The sequence below is a fragment of the Nymphalis io genome, chromosome 9 (assembly GCF_905147045.1).
Source record: "Nymphalis io chromosome 9, ilAglIoxx1.1, whole genome shotgun sequence".
Taxonomy (NCBI): Eukaryota; Metazoa; Arthropoda; class Insecta; order Lepidoptera; family Nymphalidae; genus Nymphalis; species Nymphalis io.
In genome coordinates, this window is record NC_065896.1 from 8,128,748 (window position 1) to 8,140,762 (window position 12,015).

Here is a 12,015-nt window from a genome sequence, read left to right on the forward strand (position 1 = left end):
TTAATTACATTGTAAATGTTACGTACATTTGTGTGGAAGCGATATATTGTCTTAAAGAATTAACTAATTAGCGCTGTTTCCAGTTAACATCCGTAAATATATTGTCAGTTGGTATTGAATAGGACTTAAATTCAAATGCGGACTAGTAATTCGAAGCTAGACTCTAACAAGACCGAGTTGTACTGAAAACTTTAATTACGCACACATTTCTACAATTCCACGCCAAAGCGCTTTATGTTACTAGAGTTCCTTTATAGGATTATCTTAATCGCCAAGTTCTCTGCTATTTAGCTAACGTCCCCCTCACTGCCTAATTTGGATAACGAAACTTTATCTATCTTACAGATCTTTTATCACTAGACGACATTGATTCTAAGTTAGGAATCTGTCATCTCTCGACATGTATTTTTGTGTAATTTTTTTAAGGTTTAAATCTTTTGTTAATAAGAAATAAGAAATGGTAAAAACTTGTAAAAGAAAACTTATTTCATAGTAGATATTTTTAGATTCATGGTACAAATGTGATTTTTTAAAAAGATACGTTTTTTTTAGGAATAACTATTAATAATGCTAATCTTCTCTTCTTATTAAACTGAAAGGCTGTGATATGATTTGAGCAAATAATTACCCGTAAAGATCGTACCTACATCTTACTTATCACGATGTACGTAACGTACTTCATATTGTTAAGCTTTTAAGGCTATGTATTTAAAATTATACATAATTATTTGTATTTTGATACAAAACACAACGAAAATATAACTTGTTAAAATATTGAAGTGAATAAAATCGAAACTTTATTTTTATACGATTTACTTAAATCTATTTCCTTACAGCGATGCCGGACAAGGACCCCATAATAATTGGAGCACCCAAATTAGTGAAGCCTGGGGAGCAAATACTACTGAACTGCACGTCCGACTACTCGCTTCCGCCGTCTGACATTAATTGGTATATAGACAATGAACTCGCAAAGGTACGTATATACTCTTTCAATGCCTAAGAAATACTAATTCGTAATAATTTTACTCCAATTTAAAAGTGCCTAATTTAAAAAAGATAGAATACTTTTTATTCAGTTGCTAAGTGGGTGTGTTTTTATAGCTGGCAAGCTAAACGTTGACGATATCTTGTTTGAACCGATAAATAAGAAAATGGATTTTATAGGTACCTAAATCACTTACTAACTTTTTTATGTTAACAATCTCTTGCAACGAAGTTAAATCTCATACTTAGGTAGGTGTAAAAAAACTACAACATACTTCCGTAGTATATTTATATGGTCATTAAATGTACTTTGCAGCAATTTTAGCAACTGGAGTTGTACGATTGCTTAAATTTAGACATGACGCATATTTTAGACTTAAGGAACACTTTACGCTTTCGTGGATTATGTAATCCATTTTATTTATTATAAACGAAATTCAATTCACTGATTTCAAACTTTCAAATGTTCATTCAATAATTTACCGATACTTTTATCTTATTTATATTAGAATAATAGAGATTGTCAATTATTAATCCCTATAATATAATTAAAGACTATTCCGTTTAGCTTACGAGGTCATTTCTAATATCGTTTTCAGCGTATATTCGATTAGCATATCATTGGATTAGATAGCATCCGTGACCACAACAGATAATTGTATGTATCAATAAATATATTGAATTGGTACATTGGATTTCCTATGCTTATTTAATAATAGTTTTTTTGAATCTATATGCTTAAACCAATAAACTTTAATATGCCAGATGGTATTGTCCCGAATTTTACTGGTGGTAGGGCTTTGTGCAAGCTCGTCTAGGTAGGTACCACCCACTCATCAGATATTCTACCGCAAAACAGCAATACTTGATATTTTTGTGTTCCGGTTTGAAGGGTGAGTGAGCCAGTGTAATTACAGGCACAAGGGACATAAAATCTTAGTTCCCAAGGTTGGTGGCGCATTGGATATGTAAGCGATGGTTGACATTTCTTACAATGCCAATGTCTAAGAGCGTTGGTGACCACTTACCATCAGGTGGCCCATATGCTCGTCCGCCTTCCTATTCTATAAAAAAAAAATGGATTTTTTTATGATGTTTTGGAATAATGAACCACGCATACTAATAAAATAAAAGCTTATAATAAAAACATATTTAACGGTAAGTACCATTAAGTAGTGTAAGAGGAGAAACGGATACAGATTTATATAAAAAAAATTGTAATACGTTCGCAGGTTTCCTCACGATTTACTGTCGAAAATGAGTTAATTTATACCAGTGAATCTCGTGCAAATTCATTGTTGCTTACCCGATTTGAACCCGCATTCTTATTTATAAGAATATAAATGAATATATTGGTTAAAATTTCCGTGACCACTGGGGATTTTTGCTAAAAGTGCTAATTGATTAAAAATATTAAATATAAATATATATGTGTGTGCTTGAAATCATTTTACACACTAGTTACTTCAGATATCAATATAATATGTTTTATGTTGAAAATTAACCCTACCTGAACAAAACCAACTAACATAGAATGATTTTTTTTTTGACAAATTATTTCAAAATTACACATCGCAACAGAAAATGTTTCAGAACTCTCTTTAAATTAGAGCCAAGGCGTGTGTGTATTTGCTACGTTTCAAAACAAGCTATGAATATGCTAATAACAAAATGTGCTCGTTACAAAAACTACGTAGCTAGAATTTTTATTTTTAAATAACCTCATATTTGAATTAGAGTTTCAGTTAGGTAAGTAACCTTTTCGTCAGCCCTCATTAGAGAATGGTACAGACGTCGGGTATTCATAAGTATGTCACTAACATTTTATTGAAATGTGTGACAAGATGTTTTCTGTTGTATTTTTAACTATTTCATTTTATGGACACGTCTGAAACATGTTTTGCGGTGTAGACGCTAAATAATAAATTGGTCTGTCTGGGTGCGATTTTGTGTACTATGGCAGTTCCATGAATTTTTAATTTATATTACAATGTCAACGCTCATCTACTTCTACTGTAGATTTGTTGACATTTTATTACAAAAAAAAACAATACTGAATCGAATATTATAAACCATGATTATAAAGTTTGGTGTCAATATCATTATTTGTTCTTAATATACAGAGCCTACCGTAACAGCCTGTGAATGTCCCACTGCTGGGCTAAAGGCCTCCTCTCCTCTTTTTGAGGAGAAGGTTTGCCAGCAGAAGGTCCACCAATGCGGGTTGGTGGAATACACATGTGGCAGAATTTCAGTGAAATTAGACACATGCAGGTTTCCTCACGATGTTTTCCTTCACCGTAAAGCACGAGATGAATTATAATCACAAATTAAGCACATGAAAATTCAGTGGTGCTTGCCGGGTTTGAACCCACGATCATCGGTTAAGATTCACGCGTTCTTACCACTGGGCCATCTCGGCTCAGAGATGAAATACGGCCAATACAGAGCCTAAAGAAACATTTATTGTACATGTAATGTATATTTAACATTTTATATAGAAATATATATACGAAAACACTTTGAAGGTCTCTCTCTCTCGCTCTCTTCGGAGTTCTCTAAAAATTGAGTCACTAATAATATAATTTTTAAAAGTCGAATTATTTTTTTAAAACATGGTCCAGCAGTGGACGGAAAAAGGCTGAAAAAACTAATTTTTGTAATATAAAATTTTGTGTAATTATAGTAACGTGTTAAGCTCAAACAGAAACAGTTGAAGAACGTATTATATTTTAAGTCAACTTTAAAAAAAATTGATGCTTACCACTTTTATTTATTTTGTTGTGTTCAGATTTTTACTGTAATACTTAATTTAAAATGAAATCATGTATAATATTGTGGGTAAAAATCTTGTATTAATTTAGGGATAGGTTGAAATTTGTTATTTTAATAAAATCCATCTCGTGATTTTTTTTATAGAGTCATGCAAACATATTGTCATATGTTAACATTAATTAATTGATTCAATAAATTTTATTTATGTATTAACTAAAAACCGTTACTGTAATTATTTTAACTAAATGAATCTTTTCATTAGTGTACTTCACCTAATATATATTATTTACCTTTTTATATAAAGTTCACAGGTATAGGAAATATTTATTAAAAGCGCTACGTAGCTACAACTTGAAAATACTTATCATAATTAAAGTAACATAGATTGTCCCGAGTAAATAAGCTATATTACAATACTTTTTATCGAATAAACACATTTTCTTAATGAAATCCACAGGCAAAAGCCGGATAACCCATAGTGCTTTCGACGCAGTAGGCAGTGCACTCAAGAGATAGGCTAACTCGATTTAACTGTTTGCTCTCTTGCTCGCCTAATGGAATCAGGAATCCAATCTGACTGGATTAGGTACTATCAATTATTGTGATTGAGCTTAGTCGGCAATTGAATCAATTATATAAATTAAACCAATTGCAAATTCAACGATTCCTTGATGTAATTTTACATTTTTATTCAGATTTAATTGCGTGTTTTTCAGTATTAAAAATTTTATATGAATTTTTAAATTATCTCTTTGTATTATACAAATGTACGTTTTTAATATTCGTATTTCAAGTTGAATCCACTTTTTTAAGTAGAAATTGCATCATTTTAAGTAACATATTGTAAATCAAGCGATAATTTTTTTGTTACCTTATTTACCTAAGCATTTAAAGTTGTGTTTACTTGTTGAAATATGAAATTTTTACTATAAAAACTTTTATAGGTCTAGTTTACAAAGTAAAAAGATAAAAAGAAGGGAAAAAGAGATATTAAAATGTTATAAAGTTTTCGTTTAGTATTTGAGTTAGATGAACGCTTAAGTAGTATTTTCCTAACAAGGTTTGTTTTATAGTATATTTAGATGACGGAGTTTTTTAGTTTTTTTCTTATTGGGATAAAATATATTTATACGTTTTACGATAAAAACAATAAATTCGTAGTAGGGCTTTGTGCAAGCCCATCTGAGTAGGTCCACCCACTAAATATTTATTCCAGCGCCAAACAGCAATAATTAGCATTGTTGTGTTCCGGTTTGATAATGTAAGATATTATGTTCTTTGTGCCTATAATTACACTATAATCACCCTTCAAACCGCAACACAACAATACCAAGTACTCACTGTTTTATGGTAGAATATCTGAAGAGTGGGTGGTACCCAGACGAGCACAAAGCCCTACCACCAGTGAAATATATGCATGTTAGATGATTAATTCTATTGCCAGTGATATATAGCCTAAAAGACGTAAATTAAACCGAATGTTGTGGGATCAAACCCGGCAAGTATAAATGTTTTCTTATGCATAATTTCTGTTTATCAACTTATCAGGAATGTTTTCCTTCATTGACAAGCACAAGCATTTTCCTTCCTAATTGTGTCTGATGAAGTTCTGCCATATGTGTGTCTTCGTCTAATTAGAGGAGCAATTGCCTACACTGGAATATGTATATGCTGTTGCATTCAATTATTTTAATAAATTTGAAATTTTACAAATAAAAAATGCATCGAGCGATATTTAATGTAGTAAAATGCAATAATCATATTTATTTATTTATTTATTTAACACTTGTTGCACAACATATACATAAGATGAGAGAAATAGGAAACAATCAAAGAAAAAGAAAAATAAAAATGGTGCGTAAAGGCGGTATATCGCTTATAGCGATGTCTCACAGATAACCTTTGATGAAAGAAATTTTGTAAGATAACAGGTAAGTGCATTTACATGTAAAAAGGAGATACTAAATATTGAATAAACTACACATATCTACATCCTACTAACCACATATAATAATACATCTATACACACACACACACACACATATATATATATGTATATATATATGTGTATATATATATATATAAATAAATATACATACATACATACATACATACCTTACTTGGACATGGACAAATAATAGCTTTTCAAGCGGTATTTAAAAATGCTCAATGAATTCGACTGCCGAATATCTGTAGGTAGTGCATTCTATAGTTTGATGGTTTTTGCAGTAAAAGAACATGAAAAAAACTTTCGCAGACCAAAAATAAATCTTATGGCTATATTTTGCATGGCTATATTATAAGTGCTTCTCAAAAGTCCAAGTCGAGATATAAAACTCGTTTTCTTTTAATGTCTCATGCTTCAAATCATTTATTCATAAGTAATAAATAACTATGCGTTGTATATATTACATTTATCACAATATTTATAAGGAAAAAGAGTAATTTTGAACGATGCTGTTTAAGGATATTTTTTTAAAAGTATTCTAAAATCTACGAATTACAGACAATAATTCAAATTCACTTTCATTTATTATTAATTATTTGTTTTTGTATGGAAATATTGCCAAAAAAAAATACCAGCATAATATTATGTTTCATAGATAGTAAAATACTAAACATTTTATCGTCTCAGAAATACTTCGTTGTATACTAAATACAAGAATATGACAATATGTAGGAAGATGATTGTCGGCCACTGTCCTAGGATAAACAGTAACCGACACCTGTCACAAGTAGATACGAGTACTGTACCTACAGTGCGATAAGTCACGACTGGATATTATATTACATTATCATGATACCAAATTGTAACTACATTGTAGCCGCGTATAATAATATATATATTCTCGATATTAAAACAGATTTTTTATTGGTAGGTCATTTTATTAAATAAATATTTGCTTTACTTGCAAATAAGGCGATTGGAGTAAATCATTTAATAAAGTAATAGTGATAAGGCTTATATTAAAGTCATCCTTTTACCATCCTATCATCGTCAAACATAATATAATTGAATTTAATATTTAATTTTAAACTATATTTGAAACTTATTATACATTAACAGCTAAGGGGCTAGGGGGGTTTACGAGTAGGCTACCTTAACCAAAGAACCCTTATAGTAACTTGAATATTTACCGATTACCAATTTATACGCTTTCGTTAATTATTAAATTTATTTTCTGTTCTATAATATTACACATAAAAGAAAAAGTACATATATTATAAACACCCATTTTCTTATTTATATTTTATAAATCATTTACAAATTTTCTTTTCCTTAAGTTTTCGTAACTATTTTTGTGCTACTGACAATTAAAAATTTATTATTTAATTTAAAACTATATTATACATTAACAGCTAAGGGGCGTATTATTTACGAGTAGGCCACCTTCACCAAGGAACCTTTATAGTAACTTGAAGCGTTTGTTTTGTATGCTATTAACTGAGCTCATTGTTGAGACTTAGCAGTCGAGGCACTTTAAATCTTCACTAACGGCCTTTTAAAATGGTTAATATATTTTGCGAAATACTCCAACACTATGCAATAAATTTTATTTTAAAATATCTACTGTATTTATTGTATGGCTTATTATGCTAGTTTGAGAAATGGTTGAAATTTCATAAGAGTCATGTATGTAGATAAAAAAATATATATTCCTTAATTTTGTTGGATTTGAGATTGATTGTTTTTAAAAGATATAATTCAAATGTATTAATAAAATAAATATGATTTTAACAATGGTCCTGCATTGTAGAGTAATTAATAATTCATAGGGATATTACCGATTACCAATTTATACGCTTTCGTTAATTTATTAAATTTATATTCTGTTCTATAATATTATATATCAAATAGAAAAAGTACATATATTATAAATACCCATTTTTTTATTAAATATTATAAATCATTTACAAATGGTGTATTTTTCCTTAAGTATTCGTAACTATTTTTGTGCAATTGACATAAATAAAAAGTTAAAAATGTATGTATGTTTTGTTAAGGAAATAAACGAATAATTACACTTTTAATTACCCAATAAATTGGGTTTATTTTGCAGCATTGTTTTATTTGTAATAATACTCCAACAGACCGAGCCATGGCAGCGTAGAGAGCTAAGCGCTTCCCAGCCAGGAGGTTTACGCGCATCGTGGCGAGTGCTACGAGTCTCCGTACCCAGTACAGCGAGCGGCGCTTTACGCGTGCGATGCGAAGCAACGCTCCCCGTAGAACCTCCTGTAGTGCGAGATACAGTCACAACTATAACCATATATTCACGTACACAGTTGTCGAAGTATGTTTCTAACAGAGGTACGTATTCATGTTTAATAATTTAATTATGGCTTGCAGGTGTTAACAATGTGACGTCTGTTTTTGCTGTGTTTATTAATAGGTAAATTCTTGTTTTTAAAATACAATTTTAAAAACAATTGGTGGAATATGGTGGTATATAATTGGGTGGTAATTTGTTAGTTAAATAATATTTTTTAAAAGAGTAAATTGTATAGAAATAATTTTGATTTTAGTGCGTGGTCATCTGGGTACTTATTTATTTTATTATTGACTTGATCGATTAATCTTTTAAGAAAATATTTACAAACATACGTCGTGACGATGGTTCCTGAAGAGATAGTCAGCTTTCAACAAAGTTTTTAACTATATACAAAAACCTTGTATTCAAAATTGATATATTAGATTATACTAAGAAAGAAATTAAAAAGAATCAAAAATGTTTTTAATTTGCGTTAAAAATTGATGTTAATTTGAGAAAATAAAACCATATTTTTTATATTTGCACTAATATAATCTGTGGAATAAAATTTTGTATTATATCATTGAAACAGTCGGATCATGTATACAAAATACACTTATACAAGGTATATGTAAATTACTATATGTATACATTACCATATCAATTAGAAGGATAGGCGAACAGGCAAATTGTATAAACATACATTAAAGTTTTGAACGCATGTAATGCTATTTGCTTAAGATAGAGGAGTTTGAAGTATCTAAGTTAACTATGAGCAACTGAACTAAATTTTAAGTACTCGAATGAGTATTTTTGTTTATATTAACTAAAACTTTATAATTTTATACATATACTATTCGAGCTTTTATATTTTATTAATCTCTTTAAATGCTCATGATATGCACTTAATTATAAACTTTATTGCACACAAATACAACAAATAAAAAAACTCTATATTGACCTTCAAATTAGATTTATGTTCTTAAAAGCAGAGTGAAGTCACACAGCGAAAATTATAGTTATTTAATTTGTTAACAACGACTTCAGTTTGAGAAATAATTTTCGCCTTAGGTACCAAATTCTCGAAGATTTCATTAATAATTCATAACGTTTAGCTTCAAGTTTGATAGAAATATAAACGTCTATTGCAATGTTCGTCTAACGGATTATACAATCGTAAGAAATGGATAGAAGACAAATATGTACTTAGTCTTGAAACATGTTTCAACAAACATCAGTTGTTTGATTACGGCTTAAATTATAAAAAATAATATTTGTATGATTGTGTTAAGATATTATATAAAATAAAATTAAAAATTAAAGGCTTTTCATTTTATGCGGTACAAAAGCCTCTTGTCCTGTCAAGGAGAAGGCATAGAACGTATTTCACCACTCAATAATAGACAATGGATACACAAATAATAGAGAATCATCCAACACACACAGTCTTCCTTAGAATGTTTTCCTTCACCACCGAGCACGAGATAATTTATAAACACATAATAATCATATAATTTACATTACTAGTGCTTACCCGGATACGAGCCCATAATCGAATTGTTATGCAATATTTAAAATCCATACAACTAACCCAATTTTCAGTACAATCGAATCATATGGTTTAGGAAAGCAGAAAGGATTAAAAAAATGACTACAATTATTCATGAATAGAAGATATATTGGATTATAGCGCATAAAATGACAGCAAATTATGCACTTGCCTATAACATTTAAAAGATACACGAATCAAATTAGCGTAAGTTTTCAGTATTACACGACTGAGATATGAAGCTGTTCTTATACTAAAAACTACGTTTTTATTTTCTACTGTAAATAACAGTATAACCATGAATATAATACTAATGACAAGACTATAAAAATAGGTAGTAAGTTTTAAGCTTGATTACTCACTTTTCATACCAGCACAAATCGGTAACAAACAATTCTGTTTCATGTGTAATAGCCTAAAAGTGAAATTGGAATATCTAAAGATATCTACTAATAAATTAGAATATTTTATCATAAAAACAAATAATGTTTGTTATCAAATATAACAAAAAGTTAAAGTGTTCTAGAATAGAATAACGCGGGTTACCGTTTTAAGCTGCCCAGGGGAAATTAATGGCTAATACTGGTAACACTGAATAAATTTGTTATTTATGCAGTGGGTTCTCTCTAACCACTTATTTGTAGTAGAAAACAAAATACAATTTTAGACTTCTCAATGAGCTTATTATAACTTCGCCCCGTCAAACTGGATGATTAATATTTCTAACGTATGAGAGAAATTAGAAGGCTTTTGTTGCTATGATTAAATGCATAGAAATAAATAAACATGTAAAATATTGAGGGTATTTTCATGTACGCAATGGATCTTGAATGAATGTTGTAGCACTTATTTTTACGTTGCATGTTTTATACACGCAAAGAATAACGCATTTTTTGTAAAACTATAATTATTATATTAAGTATAGAAAATGTAACTAGGTGTAACCGTAACAACCTGAGAATGTCCCACTGCTGGGCTAAAGGCCTCCTCTTCTCTTTATGAGGAGAAGGTAAGGAGCTTATTCCACCACGCTGCTCCAATGCGGATTGGCGGAATACACATGTGGCAGAATTTCAGTGAAATTAGACACATGCAGGTTTCCTCACGATGTTTTCCTTCACCGTAAAGCACGAGATGAATTATAATCACAAATTAAGCACATGAAAATTATTCAGTGGTACTTGCCCGGGTTTGAACCCACAATCATCGGTTAAGATTCACGCGTTCTTACCACTGGGCCATCTCGGACTAGGTGTAAACACTTTGACAATTTAATCATTAAACTACCGAAAATAATGTAGTCTGAGAGGAATCGGCGCGTGAGTGAATACTATTCCACTTACAGATAGTTTTTCATTGCTCTCTTCAAAATATCTTAGTGAGGATGTAAATACTTTTTGCCGACGACTTATTTGTTACAATGTCGCATAAGCCATTTTTAAAATAAGATATAAGACATATCTTTATTCGCTTATTCAATATCTTTGATTACTAAAACTAGATGTGGATTAGAGATAGATGGATTAACTTTTAACACTCATGCGACGATTCGCTTAATTAACCGTTAAAGGAATCTCGCCAATTAAAATTGTGACATTACTTATTACAAAAATACAATAATTTATTTGTAATCAATTATCGAAAGTAAATAGTACCCATTGACTTTGTTTTAATTTCAATATAATTTAATTTAAGCTTTTGTTTCAGGTACATGCAATGAATTTAAAGCTATGATCGTTTTGATCTGGACTTTCAAAGAAATATCGAAGTTTATGAGCTTATGAGGCTTGGTTTGAAGTACTTTAACAGTGATACTAGAATAAGTGTAGATAAATGCTCGGCCTCATCGCATACACATAGTCTAAGAGCTATACAGTGTTTTAGAAAGAGCAATAAAATATTCATAATAAATAAAATGTATCTGAAGTGGATTGATATTCTAACGGAGGATAATGATGATGAATTTATTGCGATAGTAGTTAATGTTCGCTAGCTCTTGGACTAAGTGGAATTATAATATTATAAACGATTGTAGATCGTATATAATACAAATAAAATGAATTTAATTCAGTCTATAGATATTAATAGGTCAAATACACTGTATGAAGTTATTATTTTTTGTACATTCCAAAGTGTTGTTTATTAAAATATCGTCAAATGTATGTGTAATATAAAAAATACTTATTAGATAAATTAATGAAATCTAAATATATGTAACTTAAAACTGTTTGATTTTTTTTTATTGATTTATTTCATTTTTAATTATAGTAATAAGCTTTATTTAAGAAACATACTACAATCTCATTAAAATAAATAAATATATTTGTCATAATGTGATTGGTCCGCAGTACAACTTGTAACTGCGAAAGTAAGTTTTTAAAGTTGCCGTCAAGTTAAATTGGTTGTACAAAGCCATAAAAGTCTTGTAACATGCAAATGCAATATTATATA

General features: G+C 29.7%; 1 protein-coding gene across 1 annotated transcript in view; it reads left to right on the top strand.

Annotated features, from left to right (window-relative positions):
- LOC126770631 (uncharacterized) overlaps positions 1–11,711 on the top strand; it is a 51,982-nt gene extending 40,271 nt beyond the window's left edge. The window contains exons 4-6 of the mRNA XM_050490127.1: positions 837–976; positions 7,855–8,074; positions 11,272–11,711. Of these exons, the coding sequence (XP_050346084.1) occupies positions 837–976; positions 7,855–8,074; positions 11,272–11,348 (437 nt within the window). The 3' untranslated portion in view covers positions 11,349–11,711. The remainder of the gene's footprint in view (positions 1–836; positions 977–7,854; positions 8,075–11,271) is intronic.
- Positions 11,712–12,015: the final 304 nt, after the last annotated feature.